This window comes from Hippocampus zosterae, chromosome 18 (assembly GCF_025434085.1).
Source record: "Hippocampus zosterae strain Florida chromosome 18, ASM2543408v3, whole genome shotgun sequence".
Taxonomy (NCBI): Eukaryota; Metazoa; Chordata; class Actinopteri; order Syngnathiformes; family Syngnathidae; genus Hippocampus; species Hippocampus zosterae.
Window position 1 is genome coordinate 10,732,993 of NC_067468.1, and position 22,364 is coordinate 10,755,356.

The following is a 22,364-nucleotide window of genomic DNA, read 5'->3' on the forward strand; positions in this document are numbered from 1 at the left end:
TATTTTATCTGAACATAGATCTATTTATCATTAATATTCAAGCAATAGTGCGTTAAATGGTGACGCGTGTGCGCGACGTGGATGAGCATATTGTGAATAAGTGTTAGATTCACGCGTGGTGGAATTTTTTTGTACCTTATTTATTCTTACGACTAATGATGATTAATTCAAAAAGTGGCATTGCTAAACCCAAACGTGTTTTTTTTTGTTTGTTTTGGAATTGTTTCATGGCTTGTATATTATCCTTTTGTATGTGCTCTTTTTGTAATAAAATGGGGAAAAATGTCCTGCCTTTAGTGGCATGCGTGAATGATACAGTAAGTGTAGTTTGACAAATTACATAAAAAATGTTTATTGTATAATGCAGCAGTAAAATAAGCAAATGGAAAGTCACAAAAATATTTGTCATATTTGACTTGATTTTGTTAAACTATTCCAAACATTGGTATTAATATGAAAATAAAATATTGTTCTTCTTAGGTCATAAAATACAAAGAATAAAATTAGAAAATTAGAAAAAAAATTAGAATATTAGAAGAAAATTATTTTTTTCCCCACGTCTTGTTTTTTTCCTTTCTTCTTTGTCACATGCATGGACACACGGGTGGGAAAAAAGGCCTTAAAATTGAAATTATTTCATTGCTGATACAAAACTTGACAATCTAGCAAAGCAACTGAAAAGCTTCTGGAGACCTTCGGCTCAGACAAAAATGGCACTCCCCCCCCCGCCCCCCCGACCAAAACAAACAAACTTTGTCACATTTCCTCATGTTTAAAAAGTGCTTAACAGAAGGAAAACAATCCGACACCTGCACCATATTGATCATGTAAATGCTCAGTTGGTTGAATAAAAAAAAATGGCGCCAGACTGAGTGTTCAGTATTTAGGGTAGAGGACTCTGGCTATCCGTCCGTCTGCCCTCTTGGTATCCAGCCACTTGCCGCAAAGGAAAATGGTGGTGACGCCGTTGGCCGTATTGGTGACCTCCACGCGGTCCAGCAGCCAGCTGGTATGCAGGCCCGAATTGTCGTGTTCCACTCGCACTTTCTGCAACTCGCCCATGTCCAGCATCTCCAGCACAAAGCGGTCCGTCCGATCGCGCTCGAAGAGGTTGCGGAACCTCTGCCGCAGCCGTCGCCGACCCGAATCTCCGTTGGTGCCGAAGACGGTGATGAAGACGTTGGCGTCGGTGCCCGCTCCTTTCTCATCGCCCGTGATGACGATAATCTCGTACTTGACGGGCACCAGGCCGCGGGACTTGCTGGCAAAGCTCTCGATGGCTTTGGTGCACTCAAAGGTCAAGAAGTTGTCTCTCTTCGCTGACAGCGGGACCGACGCGTCACAATGGAAGATGTACCTGACGGTGAATAGAAAAACGTTTTTTTTTTTTAAAGAAAATCTGTATCAAATTTGCCAATCACGGTAAGCATGCTGTTTTATTGTCTGTTTAATATTGTATTGTTGCCTTCTATAATCGTGCCAAGATTGTTGGACTTGACCGCCAGTGGGCTTTTCAAACGTGGCCCTTACTTGTTCCCCAGTTCTCTTTCAGTGACCACCACCTCCACCACATGCCAGTGAAGCGCCGTCTTGACTTTCTTTCCCTCTTTGGATGTGTGGCCAACGCAGATGCTGACGATGTCGCCCAGGTTCTTGGAAGTAAACTCAAAACTGTCGACGTTTCCCCTAAAAAAAATTTTTAAACGGGAGTGGCGGCTTACGGTTTGTTCAATATCTATTCTTGTTTTCAGGTTCACGAGGAAGCTGGATTCTATTAATCTCAGCCAAGTTGAATCGGATGCAAACGGACGACGAGCTAGCAGAGTATCGGGAGTCTCATTCGAGTACCTACCGCATAAAACGCCTCTTCTTCGACGAGTTCTCCATGAAGAACTCTTTTGAGCAACCTTTCCTCCCCTCCAACACCATCCAAACGTTCTCTTTGGTTTCGGCCTCTGCCGCGTCTCCGGTGGTGACACAAATTTCGTACCCTTAGCGACAAGGTACAAAAGGTAAGTCACGACACGCGTTAAGCATCGGAGAAGAACGTGTATTTATTTTTGTTTGTTTACTGGTTTTCTCGTCAAGGTCCAAGTGTTCGTTGTTGGCGCACGGCAGCTCCCTCATGATCTGTCCATCGCCGTCATTTTTGGCGAGCCAGCGATCGCAGGGGAAGCGGAAAGTCTTGTCCATAAGCTCGTCCTTCACGTCGATGCAGTCCAAATTCCATCCTGGCGCCAGACCTGCATGTGATGGGATCAAGAAGCCCGCAGGTAAAAAAAAAAAAGAAAAAAAGGGGGTTGGGGGGGCGATTGGAGACGTTTTCTCCGCGAGGCTAACCTGTGTTGTCGTGCCACACTCTGATTTTGGAGAGGTCACCCAAGCTCAGGATGTCTGGAAAACGGAAAGTGTCCACCTGCTTGCGCTCAAACTTGTTGGATCTGTTACACTCTTTTAACGCCAAGGTCCCCGTGTCGCCATTCTCGCCGAAAACAATGACCCAGACGTTGGCGTCGGTACCAGCCCCTGAAGAGGACAAGAGCGCGACTCCCCACAGGGAGAACAAGAGTCACCGGCCATTTAAAGAAGATGTACGAATCGAAGAACAAAACGTTTCATCTGCTTTGGAGCCCAGCCAAATGGATTTCTCATCCATGTTTGCAACCATGGATGTAGAAATCATTGACATCAAACTACGTAAAACGCACCTGCGACGTCACCGGTCTTGACCTGAATCACGTAGGTGGTGAGCTCCGCCATCGTCTCCTCGTCCACCACAGCAGCCATCTCGCAGATCATCGTCCTTCTGGGTCCACGCGTCCTGGATAGCCACTCCTCGTAGGTGAACGCGGATACTTCCCCCGTGGTCAGGTTGCGCAGGGTCACCTGGAGAAAGTCGTTCATCGTCCGATCACAGCAGAAAACTCGGGATTGTGAACGGAGAGCAAATCCCGTTTGGACCCCGAAGTCTTCTGGCTGACAAACTCGTTTTTTGGCTGAGGGGCGGACCAACCGTATCGAGGAACCAATCGGGTCTGCTGCCTGAGCCGTCGATGCGCAGCCTCATCTTCCTGAGCGGGGCGATGTCATCGATCTCCATGTTGAAGGTGTCCTCTTGACCGCGCTCAAACCTGAAAATCAGTTCTGAAACTCGATTCTGAGGTTGCGAGCTTGTGAAAAAAAGGAAACAAAGGTCTCACCTGTCCTCGTTTTTCTGCAGCAACATTTCCTCAGTGCTGCCGTTGGCACCGAACACCGTCATGAAGATCTCGGTGTCTGTTCCTGCGTTTTGGACGTCGCCCGTCACCACGGTCACCTCATAAATGACCTGCCAGAGGACAAAAACTGCTTGTTAGATTTGAGATCCAAGCAGCATCTGCGTGGAAGTCGGAACTTGTCACACACTTTCTGGGAGATGGAAACGGCTTCGGCATCCAGCACGTTGAAAACTCTGGCGGTCAGGCCGTCACCGCGGTCTTTGGCCAGCCAGCATGCGCAAGCAAAAATGTATTTGACCCCTTTGGTTGGCACGGCAACGGAGAGCTCGTCGACCAGCCAGCAGCTCTCGGGAGTGGCACCGTCATGGCCGAGCTGCGGGAAGGGACGGACAGGTGTTGTGGGCTCAGATTTAGGATTTGGGATTCGGGTGAGTGAGTGAGTGAGTGGAGTCTCACCTCAACCTTTTTGATCTCCCCCACATCTGAGCCGTGGCACTCGAAGTTCTCCAGGGATCCGGCCCGGAAGCCTTTCCTCCCATCCGGCGGATCCAGCCACAGCCGATCCGTGCGGCCGTGATTGGCCCCGACGATAATCACGTATGCCCTGCTGGTTGTGCCGGCGTCTCGTTCCAGCCCGGTGCACAACGTGACGTGGTACGGTATGACTGCGCAGGAAAGTTCTGCTTAAAATCCATTTGCCGTTGGTCTTCGCCGCAAAGACTGATCTTCCTTACCGGGGAGTTCCTCTTCCTCCTCTTCCTTTTTTTTACTCTTTTTATTCATGTTGTTGTCAACGCTCTTCAAGGTTGACTTATCCTTGACATTCAGGGTCTCCCGGACGCCCTCATAGCCCTGGAAGAACAGAACAGCACTCTTTTAAGGGATTGTGTGGAAGATGCCCGATGATGGCACAACCACACCCCGCAGGAACACGCTAGCCAGATGAATACGTGTGGACTGAGATGGTAGCCGAGTGGGACGCCGACGGAGATGATCTTGGTATTTTTAAATGGAGCGCATCTGTCTAAGGTTCCATATTTGAATTGAAGTCCTGGTTTTCCTATGTGGGAGTTTACATGCCCCCCCCCCCCCCCCACACACACACACACCCGTTGCTTTCATAAGACTTTTCCAGTTCCTTTCCAAAAAATACGGCGAGCTCATATTTCAAGGGTGTACCCCACCTCTTGGCCAAAGTCACCTTGGACGTGCTCCACGACCACAATGGCGGACAGGCACGATTTAACAACGGATGGACCTTCGAGGTAAGTGGTCTAACCTTTATGTAGAAAACTCTCTGGATGCGACGGTCCTCCCTCTTCCTGGAGAGCCATCGCTCGCACAAGAAGAGGAAGACCTCCTCCGTGTCCACGTCGAGAACCTCCACCTGGTCCAGGTACCAGTCGGCGCTCATCATGCTGTTATCGTGGCGAATCTTGATCTTGAACACCTGCCCCAGATCCACGGCCTCGATGGTGAACTTGTCCACCTGCGACCACGGGGGAAGGCTGATTGCCACCATGATGTTTCATCGCGACGTCGGCGTTTCCTTACAGATCCTCGCTCAAATTTGTTGGTGTTGTTCTCCGACTTGCTGAGCTTCCGCTCGCCCGTGTCACCCAGCTCGCCGTAGATGGTGAGGAACACATTGGCGTCGGTGCCCGCCCCGTACACGTCGCCGGTCATCACGGACACTTTGTACGTGTGCGCTGCGGTCGAATGTGAGAGGACCGCACGAGTCGGTCAGAAGATTTTCCGTGGACAGCTTATCATCTAAAATGTGACATTGTGACGCGTTTGTCGTACTCTCCAGGGCGTCCTCCACCTCCACCTCGTTGATTTTCAGGCTGCCGTCCCGCGACAGCTTCTCGGTGATGATGTCGGAGGGCACCAGCTCCCTCACCGTCTCGCCGTCGTCCTCCGACTTGGCGAGCCAACGCTCACACGGGAAGATGACCGTCTCCGAGCCCTGCAACAAAAAATAGGTCGCTCAGCCCGACTTGCCGAAGGGGGACTTATTGTGACAGTTCTCTCCGACCAGCTGCACCTTTCCCTTTCTGAGCAGACGTCGGATCTCCACTCGGTCCAGGTGCCAACCCGGGTTGACCCCGCGGTTGTCGTGACCGATGCGGAGCTTCTCGATGACCTCTCCGACGTCCTCCAGCTTCAGCGAGCGGGTGAGAGAAGCGGCATACAAACATACTAACCCACTTTCCCAACATATTGTGAACAAAACTGCAAGTATATGATGTTTTGTATTTTTGATCACAAAAACAACTGTAAACTGCAGATCCCCACGATAGAGTGGTGACTTCGGTACTCCCGTACCTCGACAATGAACATATCCTCGGCTCCCCTCTCGAAGTACATCATCCTCTCCCTCTTGTTGACACACAGACGTTTTTGCTGCGTACACACGCCATCTCTTCCGTACAGCACCACAAAGACGTCCGCATCGGTGCCCGCTCCGAAAACGTCACTCGTGGAGATTTTGATCTCGTACGGGACAACTTAGAAAGACAAAAAAAAAAAAAAAAGGATAAAAAATGTTGGAGGGAAGAACATGAAGATTGTTTAGCAGTGGAAGTCGTACATGGCGTGTAAAGTTGCGTTTGGAGAGGATTGGGAAAAAGATCCCTGGAGATGGCGCCGTCGTCCTCGCCTTTGTCCAACCAGCGTCCGCACTGGAAGCGAAGTTTCTGCCCTAGCGAAGGAGCGTCAATCTCCACCCAGTCCAGGAACCAGCCTGCTGAGCCTCCCCCTGGACATACACGGCGACCAAAACCGACAGTCATTTCTGGGGGGGAGGTCTTATCAATTCCCATCCTCTGTCCCATTACAAACAATCCAAATCAAAACACACAAGCCTTTTCGACAAATGTTTCAAGCACCAAAAGTTTCTACGCACGGCTTTAAAGCGCCACCGGGATTGCTTTTTCTGTCGTTTTGCAAGTGTGGCAGTACCGCGGTTGTCGTGTCCGATGCGTAACTTTTTGAGCGGCCCAATGTCCACCGCTTCCACGGTGAACTCGTCGATCATCCCCCGCTCAAATTTGTTCTTGTGCGTCTTTGAGGCCTTCAAGTTAATGATCCCTGGAGGTTTCAAGAGAGGAGGAAAATTCGGTAAAAGGGCATTTGGATCGTGGGAGCAGTGATGGGTTCACTCCAAGCGGTGAGATTTTTCGCATATAAAGTACGTGCTTTGACTCACGAAGCGTACCTAATGAAGTGGCCCACCTGTGTCATCCTTGGTACCGTACAAGGTCATAAAAACGTTGGCGTCCGTCCCAGCGTACTTCTTCTCCCCGGTTTTTATCCTCACCGTGTACGTGGTGGACATGGCTGTCGTGACAAGTGCCGTGTTTAATGTCAATATTTATTTCCTTGATTCGAATGACGGTGGTCTCGCCTTTCTGCTCCAGGCCCAGCGTGGCGTCGGAGTCACCGTCGTCATCCTCGTCGTCTCCTTTCCTCATGAAGGCTTCATCGACAGGGACCAGCTCCCTGGCAAGCTGCCCGTCGTCCTCGTCCACCGCCAACCATCGCTTGCACGGGAAGAAGTACCTGCAACACAGTCATGTGCATCTGCCAGGTTCTTTTCAAATGATTTGGACTTGAATGCATCACTATCATCATCATTCTATTCTCTTATCATAAATATCTTTTCCTGAATTTAGTTGAGGCTTTGAAGACGTGACAATCGGCCCTGACACGAAAAGCGTTCGCCCAGGTCTGCTTTGAATGGGTGTAGTACCATTTGCTACCACATAGGGGTGCTGCACAACATTTGATGTGCATGTGAATGAAGCTCACGACGTCAGAAGCGGTGTTAAAAAAATATATGCACCATCTACTCATATTTGCTTTTAGAGCAGACGCTCTTTATGTATATTTGTATCTACTGTACGTACATGTAATATTCCAAATATTTCAAAAATAATTCTAAATTTTATATGAATAAAATAACGTGTTTCAGTAAAGACGATGCAAAATTCTGGGAACGGAAGTTGATTTCTTTTAGTGGAGTAATCATTTTTCAAACTAATATTTGAAGAAAGAAGAGACTCAACCGATTGAAACGTTCATTAAAATAAAAAGTAAATAAAATAGTTTAAAAAATCAGATGCTCTATTTATTTATTTTGTTCATCCATTCAAAGTACCACAATGTGTGCAAAAAAATAGTTTTTATGTTATTCATTTCATTAAAACCATATTTCCAGAAAAAATCATCTTCAAACAATTAAATCGTTGGGTTTTTTTTCATTAAAAAAAACGGCATGCTCGCTCCCTCAAAAGGGTGCTCTAAGCATCCGAGCGAATATTATCCTGCCTACTACACGGCACATGATTTCTTGTGAGTGGCTTACGTGGTGTCATCCTTGTTGTCCACAATCTCCACCCTGTCCAGGAACCAGCCCGCCCCAGCCTGGCTGTTGTCATGTCGGATCCTCAGCTTCTTCAGTGCGCCCAGGTCCACGGCCGTCAGGCTGAACATGTCCTCCTTGCGCCACACACACACGCACGCACACACACAGGGTTTGATTTCGGCTCAGGCCTTCCAGTGTGGAGTTTGCATGTTCTCCCCGCCCCTGCGTGGGATTTCTCCGGGTACTCCAGTTTCCTCCCACATTCCACAAACATGTTAGTGTGTCACCACGAAGGTGAGCTTACCTGGCCTCTCTCAAATTTATTGAGGTTGTTGGACTTCCTTAAGCGGCGCTCGCCCGTGTCACCGTTTTCGCCGTAGACGTTGATGTAAACTTTGGCATCGGTGCCAGCCCCCCACGGATGCCCGGTGAACACGTGCACCTCGTAAGAGTTCACTGTGGCAAACCGAGGCGTTAAGCGTGTGCCATTTCCGTTGCTTCGGGAATCTGTCGGTACATTTACCCTCGAGGTCTTCATTGTCATCAGGCAGGAGCTCAACCACGATCTCCCCGTCCTCTTCGTCCCTGGCCAGCCAGCGGTTGCAAGGGAAGCTGAATGTCTCCACCACCTCCCGCAGCTCCTCCACCAGCTCCACCTCCTCCTCTTCATCTTTCTTCTTCTTCTTCTTATCCTTTTTCTTATCCTTCTTGCCGTCCTCCCGCTTCACCTCCACCTGCACCACGGCCGTCGTCAGGCGCTTGATGTCCACCGACTCCACGAACCAGCCGTCGCCGATGCCCCTGCCATCGTGGTAGAGCCGCAGCTTGTAGATCTTGCCCACGTCCTGAGCTTCCAGCTGGCAAAATGGAAGGTGAGCGCCTGAGGCGTTTCATTGGATTGCCAAACACAAGCGGAAGTGGCAAAAGTACTCGTGCAGATACCGTCAATTAAAGTGATCTCATGAAACGTCGTGAACTAAATCGGGCCGGTCTGAGATACTGACCTTGAAGATCTCGGTGGTACCACGTTCAAAGTTGTTGGAGCGGCTCTTCAGGGGAAGAACTTCCGTTTTGCCGTCGTCACCATAAATCTGACAGAAGACGTTGGCGTTGGTTCCGCTTGTGCGCACATCCCCCGTGACCACGCTCACTTCGTAGTTGATCACTGTCCCGGGAACATATGTTGTTAGTGTGTTTGGGAGGGGGGGGGTGCTGGAACAAATTCATGGCATTTCTAATCATTTCAGTGGGGAAACATCATTTGAGATGCAACTGTTTGGAGTTCCAAGTGTGGTCATGAAATTGGATCACTGTCAACCTGCTGTATGATGACAAAAAAGACGTCTTTTAACCGCGTCATTTTTTTTTTATTGTGTCATTCAGATCTTGGGGAGTTAAAAGGTGGAACAAAAAAGGACAGCGGCGATGTGAATGATGCGGACAATTGTTAAGAATCAAACTGGTAAGTTAAGGTACGGCCGTATCAGCCGTTAAGATTTGATCATTTACGTTTCTCCATGTCCAGGGTCTCGCTGGGATAGATCTCCACCTCTACTTTTCCATCAGCCTCGTCCTTGCAGAGCCAGCGGTGACTTGGGAACATGTACTGCTTGCCCTGGACCGGCACCGAGATCTGAACACTGTCCAGAAACCAGCCGGCTCGCAGGCCTTCGTTGGTGTGGCCGATGAGGAGTCTGTTGATCTGCCAAGACGTGCCAAAGATTTGAAGCAAGGTTAGAATTGTTTGGGATTTTTCATTAGTTTTTGTTTTTTATCGCATCTTACCTTTTGGTTTTTCAAATTTGGTTAATTTTAATTCCTTTTTGGAGCAAGAGTTTAATTTTGCCAATTTTAGTAGCATTTTTTAAAATATTAGTTTTAGTATTAGTTTTAGTTTTTTTTTTAAATACAGTATAGGTTAATAAAACCTTCAAAAGGTGCCATAAAAAAAGCTCTGTTAGGACTTGAAAAAAAAGTGGTTGTGGTTATTTGATTTTGATAAAATTCTCAATGCAGTAATCGCTTGATCGCTGTTCCATTGCTATAATCATATTACCAAATATCATATATTATTTGACGAAAATTAACAAAAATCTTTTCAGTCCTATATATATTTTTTTGTACTTCCATTTGTTTTCCTGAACCGTCATTGTGAAAACAGCTGGACTTTTCTGAGCGCACCTTTCCGATATCAAAGGTTTCTATGGTGAAGATGTCGATGCGACCAGTCTCAAAATAATTCCTCAGGTCGTTGTCCGAAACCGCCAGGGTTATCTTGCCAGTGTCGCCCCGCTCGCCGTAAAGCTTGACAAACACCCGAGAGTCGGAGCTGGCCCCGCTGACGCTGCCTGTCTTGATGGCTATGTGGTAGCTGACATCTGCAAGGAGAGGTGGAGGGAATTATATACAACCTCGAGTAATTGATGCCCCCCTAAAAATATTTATAATCGCTGATGTAGGTTCAAAATATACATAGAATACAAATTCACTGCAAAAAATACAATTAAAAATAAACAGCTTCCAGATGATGTAACTCTCCCCGCTAACAATCCAGGTCAAACTTGGCTTCTCCCCATCATGCAAAGCTTGTCTCTTTGTCAAGAGGTATCACTTCAACATACTTTTGGACATCATTGTACTCATTTTCTGTTAGCTTTGGAGACATCTACCGATTGAGGACGGTTCAGAACCAGCGCGAAAGGAATACGTAAGGGTTTCAACGAATACCTATTTCCCACAGGAAAAAAAAAAGCACAAATAGGTAATGTGTCTTAAATATTGAACGGAAAATATGCCTGGGATTACTGTACCCACTAAAGAGACGCAGGCCTTCTCCAGCTGGAACCAATTCACGGACGATCTGCCCATCGTCTTCGTTGCGGTCCAACCACCTGATTGGAGACACATTTGTGTTGGCCCGAGGGTGTTTTCAATCTTACAAATCCATCTCTTAAATGAGAATGTGATCAATCCCAATCACAGAACACCAGATGGGACACTTTCCAGATATAATGCGGCACTGGGCTCCGAGTACTGAAAGAAACAGCTGTCCGACCGCCGTACATTTCGTCCTTATTTGGAAAGCAAAACCCATCCATCAACCGCCTAACGACTTAATGGCATGCAACAGGAGAGCTGTCTAACCCCGTGAAGGGCCAATTTACTGCTCTTATCGGGTCCTTTGGATCTTTAATTTGGAAGCGCAGGAGGTTAGGAGGCTGAGATGCGTTAAGAGAACAAGAGAATTTGTACCAATGACATGGCACTAATGCCTTTTTGGATCTTGCGTTTTGCACTGAGGCACAATAATGCCGGGACTTCTCAAATTGGAAGTTGTTGAAAAAAGTTCGCCTTGCCTGTAACATGGGAACTCGATGGCGACTGACTCTGGCTGGCCTTCCTCCCTCACCGTGACCTTATCAAGAAACCAACCGCAGCCTCCGCCTCGGCCATCGTGTCCGACTCGCACCCGGTGGATGCGGCCCAGGAACACGGCTTCAATGAGAAACTCGTCGTGCTGAAGGAAAATACGGAGAGTAAAAAAAATAATAATAATAAAGCGCCAACATGAAGCGAACGTCACGAGCGTTGGCCAGACGTACATTGCCCTTTTCGAATTTGTTGACATTGTTTTTGCTCATGATCATGAGTCTCTCGCCGGTGTCGCCCAGGTCGCCGATGACATTGAGGAAGACGCTGGCATCGGTGCCGCCGCTGCTGATGTTGCCCGTGCAGATGGTGATGCGATACTTTGTCACTAAAGCACAAAACCAAAAACCAACAGCTTCATGATTTCAAAAAAAGAAATTGCTACGCTGAATCTTTTGCAGCTGACTTTGGCTGAGGTCTGTGTGGCAGACATGCTACAGAGTTGTATGAACTCGTTTCGCACATGGTAGCGGCTCCCCGCAAAGTGCTCCGGTCGCCGGCAGCTCTCGTACGATCTCGTTGTCGTCTTCGTTAACGTCGAGCCAACGGCCGCATTCAAACTTGTATTTCTCCATTGTCAGGGTCTTCAGTAAAGTAATCTGCAAAAAAAAAAAACATTTTTAAAAATCACAGGCCACAAAAACAAAATTTTGTGATGGGCCAAATCTGGCTACCGGGTCTAATCGCACCAAAAACTGAAAAGCCCTCACCCGCGCTAAGTGCCAGCCGGCAAACGGATGCCTCTTCTCATGCCAGATGCGCAGTTTTAGGAGTCGTCCAATGTCAGGCAGTTCAATCTGAAAGGATCCCCCCCCCCCCAAAAAAATAAAAATGGAAACCCTTAGACAAAATATGAAAGCCATTTTAGCAGTCGATGGCTTAGCGGTCAAAATAATCCGAGGATTACCATGAATTTATCAAGACGACCCTGTTCAAAACTATCCGAATTATTTTCCAGCTTGATCTCATCCGATTTGCCGCTCTCGCCGTAGATCTGAAGAAAAACCTGGGCGTCGGTACCCGCGCCCTTCAGGTCCGAGGTCCAGATCCACAAGGACCACGGGTACTCTGTAGCGCAAAGCCGGTAAGTAAATGAACTTTGAGAATTGAATCACGGGTCGTGTCTATTAGCCTGATGGACTTCACTCTTCTGCTTCCTCTGGCGGAGAGAAACCATCTCGTAGAGCTCTCTCTCAACGAGTCCATCGCCCTCGTCCTCGTCCAGCCACATCCCGCACGGAAATGTCTGCTCCACACCCGTGAATGGACAGTAGATGACCACCTAGATGAGGAATACCCAATTGGCGAAAGAGGTGAGCAATGCATGGCTCGCGGGTCACAGATGGCCCGCTCTGTTTAAAAAATAAAAAATCAATTCATCGCATTAAATAAAAAGGTAAAATTGTGTTTTATGCTATTAAATAATTGGAAGGTTTGTTTATTAGAAATAATATAAAAATATGAATACATTGACATTTAATTATTTTGTTAACTAAGTGATTGATGTAAATAATACTAGAAAAAATTAAGAATATATTCATTTATTTTTGTAAATAAAAATAGTACATTGCAATAAACATTCTTAATTATTTAAAAAATTATTCCATTTATTCATAGTACAAAATAAAACTTAAAATATTTGTTTAAAAAACAGTTTTACACAGCGGTTTGGTCTTTTCAATGTATCTAATGAAATAGGATATGCAAAGGAAAGATTTCAGCATTGTGTGTCAAAGTATTTCACTTGTACCTATTAGAGCCTTTCAGTCGTATGTGTTAGAGAATATGAATGTTTTCTGGGTATTATATTTGTGTGTGAGAGCCTTTTAGTCGTGGATGTGAGCAGAAAAAAAGTTCAGTGACGTTGGAAAGCATTTTAGTTGTGGTCGTGTGAAAGAGGGGAACGAAATCGGTAACATGCGAGAGCATTTAACGTGAGTGAATGCATTTCTGTCGTGTTTGTGAAAGACCAGCCATATGTGTGAGAGCCTTTCACTTGACAGAAAAAGTGTTTCCGGAGTGCATGAGAAAGGAACTGAAGGTGCGCGTGTGAGAGCATTTCAGTAGTGAGCGTTGGAGCATTTTCACTTGAAGCCTTTCACCAGTGTGTGAGTGTTTGAGTAGTTTGACATTGTTTCAGTAGTGCATGAGTGCAAAAAAAAAAACAACCTCCCGCAGTAGTGTGTCAAACTCTTTTCGTAGCATTCTGATTCAATCGTGCTAGTGAGAGACGCATCGTACCTTCTCGCAGTACCAGCCGGCGCCCACGGCCCCGTTGTCGTGCCCGATGGTGACCCTGCCGAGGGGGCTGATCAGCTCGCAGATCTCCACATTGAAGATGTCGATGAGGCCGCGCTCGAAGGCGCCGCCCTCCAGAAAGATTTTACCGCTGTTCTTAAAGCCCTTGGAGCCGTGCATGACCATGTGAATTTTGGAGTTGGTGCCCGCGCCGCGCACGTCCCCGGTCATCACTTGAACGTTGTACACGATTCCTGACGGACAGAAATGTGTTGAGATATGCATCGAATCGTATTTTACCAGAGAGACTTCTATGCTGTAGGTTTTCTTTTTCTTCTTCATTACATATTTTTTTTGACTGGTGCAACTCCGGAGTGACTTATTGTCCAAAAAATGCAAAATAATTATATGAAGGATTCTTGATTACGTTCAGGTGAAGCCATAATTTGGTTTGTTGGGTGTGAGGCCGCGTGGTACGCTCACCCATCGGCTGCAGTGAGCCAACCAGCACGTCTCTCTGGATTTTGCCGTCGTCTTCATCCATAGCAAACCAGCGATTGACGGGGAACTCGTACACTTCCTTATTCCCGATGTCATCGATAGCAACCTGAACAGACAAATCGGAACGAATGGCAACACGAGTTTAAAGCGAAGACGTCGGTCCATGATAAGCAGAACTGCAGGGATTGCGGCTGTGCTAACTTTGGGGTGGGGGGTGGGAGGGGGGACCAGCCAGGACACCTCTCGTGTTGCGTTAGTGTTAGCATTGAGCTAAATTTAGCCTGGGCATTTACGGAATTTCTTTGCCGCATGATGCACGTTTGTGTGAATTTTATTTCTGTGTTTCGGGTTCATGGTTTGCGGTATATTCACTGTTAGGCAGGGTGATCGATTATTTCTGGTTTTTCATAATTCTCATCAGGGCTTGGAACAGAATAGCAGTACCCACGTGCCTTATTTAGGAACCATCCAGCGGATGAACCTCTGTTGTTGTGGCCGATGGTGATCTTCCTCAGCCTGCCTAGATTTGGGGCCTCGATGGTGAACTTGTCCTCAGAGCCGCGTTCAAAGTTGTCCTTGTCGCTGTCCAGCCGCCGCTCACCTTCAATGAGCCGTAAAAGAAGGTGTTGAGAGAGGAAAAAAAAACGTAAACGTGTGAGAGAGTCAAGCAAACATTTCCCCACCTGTGTCGCCGTGCTCTCCAAAGATGTTGAGGAAGACGTCAGCGTCGGTTCCGCTTCCCTTCATGTCGGCAGTGAACACGCTCACTGTGTATTTGTTTACTGTAATGATCAATCGTACGCAATTCAGAACACAAAATCCATGCATAGGTCGCCGTGAAAACTATTTTTCCCCAATCAATTCATCATTGCTTATCTGTGTAGTAAACCAAGATCAAATTTGGAAGTATTCAGACAAAAAAAATGCTAAACTTCCTGTCAATAACGAAAGCTAATTCATTTATGGTTTCTGGTCTGTTTCATGAGTATGATTTTCTCTCCAGCGTCCAGATGCCTATGAATTTGCCTGCTTTTTTTGCCTTTCAAAATTGGACCTGCTTAGTTTTAACGGGGTTCCAGCCAGTCTCCTGTGAATAGTGTACTCAATCACCCAAGCACTTAATTCTGATTCCATGCTAATCTTAGGTTAGCTTAGCTAATCATATGACTTCTCTAACCTTCCTCGTCATCAAGAGAACAATACTCGTCAGAAGTTGGCTTAATCTCGGCCATGAAAGCGATAAATACCGACTTAAGAGTGACTTTGCAACTTGATCAGTCGCACAAGTAGCCGGACAAAGTTTGTTGCTAGCTAATAGTGTGTCATAAGTCGATAGATCACATCCGTCATGTATGAAGATAACGTGCGCTTGTCTAGACTAGTCTAAACTTTTTCAGACTTTTTCATAGAAACTTTATTGTCAAAAGTAATTCTCAGTTTTGCTATTCAAGGTGTTTTGATGAGGCGTAAAAAGCTAACTTTGACTCGCAAACTGCAATGTGAAGCCACATATTTTGAGCCTTTATGTAAGCTAAGTTAAACCAACTTTGGCGGCTGAATTCAAAATGTGGTGTTGTGGCCCAAATAACGCTCAGGTTTTGATTGACATTTTTGAAGAGTAAATCAGAATACCGGTAGTTTATTTTGTAGTTCGTAGCGCAGCCGTGTACAACTATGTCTACAGAGGTTAAAGAGAAAACATTCAGCGGGGGTTACGTTATGTAACGTAGATTACCTTTCGGATGTGTGTATTCCTGGCTAAGCTACTACTACTACTCTTACTAGGTTAAAAAGTCATAACAGCGGCTGCGTTAAAGCCAATTGCGGTGTCCAATCACCTGATTGACCGGAGCACTGCGGCATCGGCTCACATAGCAACAGAGGACTATGCGCTAATGAAATTCGATGACCAGAATGTACATTGTGCGTGTATTTTGGCCTCACATTTGGGCACGTCCATCTGGTTGAGGCTACCCAGCAGGTCCCTGACAAAAAGGTTGTCGCCTTCCTCGCGGCTCAGCCAGTTGTTGCAGGCAAAGTAGAATCGCAGGTGCGGCCGGCTCATGTCGGTCACCACCACCCTGTCCAAAAACCAACTGGCATTCATGCCCGTGTTGTCGTGCTCGATCCTGCACAGTGAAGTTGACAGTGAAGTGAAATTAACTTTCAATTATTGTTTGTTTTTGTTTTTTTAAACTCACATATGTGAATCTAAATCTGTTGTCAAATAATCGTATTTGGATGACTTAGATTATCAATATGTTATACGCATTCCTCTATTTTTGCTTAAGAGTTAGATTAAGTTTAAGATATCCTTTATTTGTCCCGCAATGGGGAAATTACAATCAGAATTCAGAAAGGAAAACGCTGTGTAGGGAGGGGGAAAAAAACTAGCATGGATTTTTTTCAAAGTGCATTTTCTGCAACCCTGAACCGTATTTTTCTGCATTTTGGAAAAGTTATCAATAAAATTACACACACACTTGATGGAGGGACCAATTTCTACGCTACGCTAAAAGATGCTAACACCCGAAAGCAGATTGCGCTTAAACTTCCCACTCCAGGATCAAATCCAGCAAAGTGCTGCACACCTGGAAAATAAGTGCAACCTCGGCCCTATTAAGCTGCCGTTATCCTGCGTATTTCTGCCTTTTCAAAAGCCTCCAGCGACAAGCAACTTTAATCACCAGTAAGAAACAAAACAAAAAAACAAAACAAAACAGTGTTTTGAGTATGATGAGAAAAGAACACAAGTCAGGAGTTTCCAGTCACTCATGCTGAAAATTGCCAATGTTGACATGTTGCTTACTTATTTATAGGCCTGTACAACTCTAGAAAAAGAAAAGATATTGGCAAAATTTTGAGACTCCACATTTAGGTCGTTTGGCTGAACTTGCACTTTACCTTAGCTTCTTGAGGGCACCTACGTTGTGCGTTTTGATGCGGAAAACATCTGTCTTATTCTTTTCAAAGGCAGTGCGGCTTCTGCAGAGAAGGAGAGTTAGCATTGTGGCAAACATAACAACGAAACGACCCGTTAAATAAGAAATGAGTCGCAATCGGCTATTTTTTTTTCAGGCTGCACCCACGTTTTTAAGCTCATCCAGTGGATCCCCCAAAGACACAAGAAACGCAATCAAAATACCCAAAGTGCTCCATTTGATGCGCGTAACTGTATCTTCTTTTGTCGTACGTTTGTTCAAGACTGCTTCTTTCAGAATAAGTGTCGCCCCGAAAAGCCAAACAAGAGGCTAACACATGCCAGTCCTTTGATGCTCATAGGTTTTTGCAAAATCAACTTACGTCTGGCGTTTCGAACTTCACAGCTTTTGCATTGCTTTTGGTTGACTGCCGAGCAGCTACGTTCAACTTCAGAGGTTCCATTGTCTCTGAACCCGCATCTCCAACATGCAACCCACCAGCCATGCCACGGGCTTGTATAATTAAAGCGCACAGAGTCATATACTGAAGAAATGCAAAAGGCCGTCCGACACACATGACTGGCTGCCCTAGATCCGCCATCTGTTGTGAGGGAGAGGGCGCGGGGGGGTTGGCACAGTGATTACGCAAACAAAAGCAAAACCCAATGCAAACTTTGGAATTCATGCAACTTGTGAGTTCCAATGAATTTCCAAAGAATTGCATGCACACCGGCCCCCGCGACCATATCGTGTTGTTAGTCACACAATACAGCCGCGACCTGATATAAGTACTGGCATATATGGGAGTAAGGTGAAACTCTTGCTTTGCGCTCGCCGTGTATGCTATTTCATCAGATGCGGTCACACAGCACGGACACGGTGAATGCACGGGGGCGCGCACACGGCTCGTACTCGAGGTGTGGCTGACATGGTCCCGCACGGGCCGACACTAAAGTCAGGATGTCCTATTGCGCAGCCAGGTAACCCGATCGTTCAATCAATGTGCGACTGCCTGGCGGTCATTTGATCGTCTGCAGGGGGGGGGAATCAAATCAAATTTGACATCGTGGTCTTCTTCCGTTCACATCGGAATGGGGAAGAAGACCTGCCATGTCACGTAGTTCCGCCTTACTCCAAATACAGTACTGTATAGAAGAGAGCATCCTGTCGCTATGGCGACCAAACCGGTCTCAATCCGAAGACGCGGCTTGGACGGCAATTTAACCCTTTATTGGGGCAAGGAGACAAATTTAGTAGCTTCCCCAATCTTTTTTTTTTGCCCCACGGATCAGTTTAATGTCAGACAATATTTTAAGAGAACAGCCTTTAAGTTTTATATACTTTGTGTTCTTCTATTTCATCCTTTAATAATTTTCCTGCTGTAAATCGGGAATTTCTCCCTTGTGAGACAAATGAAAGTTTCTTGTCTTATCTTATAGCCGCATATTATGCAGAGTGTGCTTGGTGCGTGGGAATCTCCCCTTGCGATAAATCTGTATTTTAATAAGTTTGACTCCCGATACTGTCGATTCAATGTTACCTTCTTTTTCTTGAAAGTCGTAGGCTCTTCTTCTATCTCCTGGCTGGGCCTTTTTCCTTCCCAAAGAAACTTTCCAAAGACGATTGTGGGGTTTTTTTTCTCGCATTTTGCTAGCTCCTGGATTTCTTTAGCGGTAACCTATCACGTGACCGAAAAGCGTGCCTCGACTGCGTCATGAGTGACAAGTTACAGGCGGATATAACAGCAAATTCGGTAACCTTTCAAAATAAAACATCTTTCAGATTCCGAAATGAATAAAACGGAAGTCATGTATTTATTCTTTCTGTGCGGCCCGATACCAAATAACCTACGGACCAGTACCAGTCCCCGGACCGGGGGTCTGAGGACCACTGGCTTAGACCATAACTCCAGTGTTAAGAGTTATGTGATGCCAAATTTGTCACCCTGCTTCGCTGGTACTAAATGACTGCACACATCTGTCTCGTATACAACGATCGTATTCTGGTAGCAATCAGGCAAAATCTCTCGGCTACTGCCTTTGAGGGCTGAATATTCAAAACGAGGGGGATTTTTTTTTGCTCCATTATAGACAAATGCATTGTCTGAAGTTGAATTTGAAAGAATTGAAATGCGTGCCCGATAAAGGGTTAAAAAAATTGTGGAAATGATATTTGATTAAAAAGGAATGCAATCTCATACAGTGCTGCACAGTACAAGCCAACAACACAAGGAACAGAATCTTCAACCTTCAAAGTACCTCTTTTCTGTGCTGCAATGACCAGAAGGGGAATAGAAAATATTCATTAGTTACTTTGCATGATTAAAGACCGCAAGTTGGACCCTTGGAACCCAAATAATTCGGCTAAACCTTGCCCCCCGACCCCCTAAAAAAAAATCCTAAAACTAATACTCACTCCCTAACCTTAGTTCGACCGTTCTTGTATATGCATTGAGAGTCTAAAATCGAAACAATTTGCTGCCTACTTGCTGGCCAGATGAACTTTGGGGGTGACGCCAAACTCTCCGAAAAGTGTAACAAACACATTGGCATCAGTCCCGGCTCCCTTGACGTCGCCGGTGACGGTGACCACCTCGTAGACTAGAACCAGAGGAAGAGAATTTAGTTTTCCAACTGGACCTCCCCTTTTGTCCCCAGATGTTTTTGTTTTTTTTTTTACCTTTGAGGCTTTTTGGGATTAAGCTCAACATAAATAAATTCCACTTGACTCACCTTTCTTCTTGTAGTAGACGTCCTCATAGCCGTCGGATGAGTCTGTGTGGTAGTTCAGCAGCTCGCTCTGATAGATTGCGGCGTAGTCGACATGCTTGTTTTTGGACTTCTTCACTTTTTTCTTTTTATCCTCGTCATTTTCGCCCGATCCCTTCTTGGCTTTCTTCTTCTTTTTTTTGGAGTCGTCGTCCTCCTCCTCCTCCGCAGGTTCACCTCCCTCATCGTGGGATCCTTTCTTCTTCTTCTTCTTGCCGTCTTTGCTCTTGGTCTTCTTCTCAGCGTCCGTTTCGTCTGGGTTCTCCACGGAGGGTTTTTTCTTTTTCTTCTTCTTGTCCTCCTTCGTCACCTCGCTCGCGTCTTCTTTGGCGGTTGGGTCGTTGTTGTTCTGCTCACCTTCCGCCTTCTCAATCTCCATTTTTTTCTTCTTTTTGTCTTTTTCCCCTTTCTCGCCCCTGTTGTCAGAACGCTCGGAACTCTTGTCCTTCTTGCGAGTCTTCTCACCTTTGCCGCTCCTCTTCTTCAACTCGGGCGCTTCGTCCACTTCCTCATCCACCTCTTCGCTTTCTTCTAATAATCTCGAATGTTTCTGTTTGGATGGCATCTTTTCCTTCGCGCTCTTAACTCATTCACTCCCAAAGACGTTTTTAAACGTCTTTTCAGACTTGGTCCAGAATTGGCTGCTACTGAATGAGTTAAGAGTGAGCCAAGGTTTCGACGGAGCCGGGGCAAATCATTTTCAACCCCTGACTGCTGGGAAGTTCTGCTTCTGAGTCCTTCCGGAGCAAACCAACGACAAACTTTAGGCATCACTCATGAAAAATTAGCCGCCTTGGCACGTGACCGTCGGGGAGAAAGCCGTGTGAAAAAGGAGCCTTGCACAGAGATAACTTATCCTCACATTCCATTATTCATGGCGTCAGGATCGCTTTACGGGACAGGGGTGTCTCGCTTTTTACCTGCGCTTACGCACCCACCGTACATGAACACTGAACAGGAACTGCGGCGACCTTTCCTTTCTAAATAGACGTAAATCAACAGTCGGTCTCCCTTGCTCGGGCGCTCACACGTCCCCGGAAGTAATTTTCAAAGACGATGTAGTTTGAGATTCCTATCCTTCCATCACTTTGGTCCAGAACTAGGGCGTGCTGGTCGCCATTCAACTGTAGGACACAAAATAGACCCCACAAAAATCATTTACGTTCACCCCTGTGGGTTATATTGAGCTTTCCATCAACCCAATATGCAAGGGAATATTTATTTTTTAAAGCAGAGCATCTACCGTTTGGCTCAAATGTTATCAAATGACCAGGAATGGTTGCCGGTTAATTTGTAGAGTAGCATATACATCCCAAACGGGAATTGTATGCTAATGCCCAGCCGTGAATTTTCTTACATAACCCACCAGGTCATCATCCACCCAATTGACAGATAGTTGCGAAATATCAGTCAAACTGTAATAATAGGGAGAAGTGTACAAGAAGACAAAAAGTCAAACCAGTTTATTGACAAACACGTTTCCGCACTGCCACGCGCCGCTGATGCAGAGTGGTCCCGGTGTTTTTACTCCCAGTCTCATTTCCAACAGTCTTTTAAAAATAGTGGCGCATAAGACGTATTTCGTTGGCAAATGACGACATCGGCGACAGGCGACAGCGGACCGATCGGAAAGAAGTGCGACGGAGCGCCGCCTCAGTACGATCTGCTTCCACTAATCGGACGATCTCTTGGATGAAAAGGTTTCCGTGAGTGTAAACTTAAATTCAGTGAGCACTGAAGCAGGCACACGCAAAAGCTTGATCATGCACGAGTATGGAGTGAAGTATACACAGCGAGGAGAATTCGAGGAGTCCAAGCGTGTCTCTTTGATTGATTCGAGGGACGAACTCGGGGAATCCAGATGAGAAGTGCGTATCGGACGGAGAGAATGGAATGTCCTAAGGCAGCATAGTTAATCATTGGCGGATTACTGTCAATCAAACAAAAATGTAATCCCATCGTTGCCTGCCGTTGCGCAGCTAGAGGACATTTCCCGGTAAGGCCACCGTAAAAGGCCAATTTTAAATGTTCACCCTGTCAATGTGGGGGAACAATCAAATACAAAAGTAGACAACCGGATGCTGCTTTTGGATTTTTTTTTTGTGGTTTTGTTTTTTATACAACATGGAAGAAAGGTGCCACGCACGCACGCTCGCCGTGTTTGGACGAGTACAGCAACGAGTAGAAAAAAAAAATCCAACCTGTACAGCGGAGCCACTAGAAAACATCACAGCAAACGACATCAACATCAAGAAGACCACATGAAAACCACAGTGAATAACAAGCTTCAAATCGGTCTGAAATGACATCCGTTTAAAGGCAGAAACCTTCGGCGGAACCTCCAAAGTTTTCCTCGGCTCAGCGAAAATCAGATGATGCATGATGTTGACACAAGAGGATGGCAAGAGAGGGAAAAAAAAAAGTTCAGGTCAGTGTTCACGACTCTACCAGAGGAAAGCGAGAGTGAAGCGTAGCGGTGGCAGTACGATGGTCTGTGGCTGCTTTGCTACCTCAGGACAAGGACAACTTGCTATGATTGATTGGACAATGATATCTGCTGTCTACAAGGAAATCTTGAAGGAGAACATCCAGCACAACCTCGGGCTGAACACGCTCAAGACTGTAGAGATGATCGTGGACTTCAGGAAACTTCTCCTCAGTTGCCCCTCACACTATCCAACTGCCCTGTGTCAACCGTCGAGACCTTCAAGTTCCTGGGAATCACAGTCTCCCAGGACATGAAGTGGGAAGTCAACACCATCTCCATCCTGAAAAGGGCCCGGCAGCGGATGTACTTCCTGAGGCTGCTGAGGAAGCATGGCCTGCCACAGGAGGTGCTACGACAGTTCTACACGGCAGTCATCGAATCAATCCTGTGTTCTTCCATCACGGTTTGGTTTGGGGCCGCCACAAAAAAGGA

General features: G+C 46.3%; 1 protein-coding gene and 1 long non-coding RNA gene across 4 annotated transcripts; one reads left to right on the forward strand and one right to left on the reverse strand.

Moving 5' to 3' along the window:
- Positions 1 to 119: 119 nt before the first annotated feature.
- Positions 120 to 19,369, reverse strand: LOC127591670 (lipoxygenase homology domain-containing protein 1-like). Of its 3 annotated transcripts, XM_052051974.1 has the most exons (40): positions 19,162 to 19,369; positions 16,660 to 16,740; positions 15,700 to 15,884; positions 14,439 to 14,537; positions 14,208 to 14,356; positions 13,738 to 13,861; positions 13,258 to 13,508; positions 12,163 to 12,298; positions 11,924 to 12,084; positions 11,727 to 11,813; positions 11,480 to 11,615; positions 11,190 to 11,344; positions 10,944 to 11,104; positions 10,402 to 10,478; positions 9,769 to 9,965; positions 9,097 to 9,289; positions 8,592 to 8,752; positions 8,111 to 8,444; positions 7,892 to 8,043; positions 7,588 to 7,721; positions 6,628 to 6,782; positions 6,456 to 6,560; positions 6,183 to 6,311; positions 5,812 to 5,979; positions 5,547 to 5,728; positions 5,266 to 5,382; positions 5,025 to 5,187; positions 4,773 to 4,927; positions 4,498 to 4,707; positions 3,953 to 4,070; positions 3,675 to 3,883; positions 3,406 to 3,591; positions 3,201 to 3,328; positions 3,014 to 3,131; positions 2,709 to 2,886; positions 2,341 to 2,526; positions 2,073 to 2,243; positions 1,853 to 1,991; positions 1,531 to 1,686; positions 120 to 1,357 (listed from the first exon to the last, which is right to left on the reverse strand). In XM_052051974.1, the coding sequence occupies exons 3-40, from the start codon at positions 15,860 to 15,862 to the stop codon at positions 877 to 879; spliced, it is 6,324 nt and encodes a 2,107-aa protein (XP_051907934.1). In that variant the 5' UTR covers positions 15,863 to 15,884; positions 16,660 to 16,740; positions 19,162 to 19,369; the 3' UTR covers positions 120 to 876. The 3 variants fall into 3 exon arrangements, with proteins under 3 accessions (XP_051907934.1, XP_051907933.1, XP_051907935.1); XM_052051973.1 differs by lacking the exon at positions 19,162 to 19,369 and having other exon boundaries at positions 16,660 to 18,210; XM_052051975.1 differs by lacking the exons at positions 11,190 to 11,344; positions 11,480 to 11,615; positions 11,727 to 11,813; ... (7 more) ...; positions 16,660 to 16,740; positions 19,162 to 19,369 and having other exon boundaries at positions 10,398 to 10,478; positions 10,944 to 11,083.
- LOC127591676 (uncharacterized) lies at positions 8,331 to 13,408 on the forward strand. Its single transcript, XR_007959923.1, has 6 exons — positions 8,331 to 8,459; positions 8,971 to 9,049; positions 9,113 to 9,320; positions 12,009 to 12,100; positions 12,187 to 12,329; positions 13,268 to 13,408. It is a non-coding gene; the product is annotated as an uncharacterized LOC127591676 (long non-coding RNA).
- Positions 19,370 to 22,364: the final 2,995 nt, after the last annotated feature.

Excerpts from the sequence above, each read along its gene's own strand:
- LOC127591670 (XM_052051973.1), bottom strand. The coding sequence starts at position 16,775 with ATGTTTGCCACAATGCTAACTCTCCTTCTCTGCAGAAGCCGCACTGCC. Across the intron at positions 9,290-9,768 it reads AAACCTTTGATATCGGAAAG|ATCAACAGACTCCTCATCGG; the intron begins GTGCGCTCAGAA and ends ACGTCTTGGCAG. Across the intron at positions 6,312-6,455 it reads CGGTACCAAGGATGACACAG|GGATCATTAACTTGAAGGCC; the intron begins GTGGGCCACTTC and ends TGAAACCTCCAG.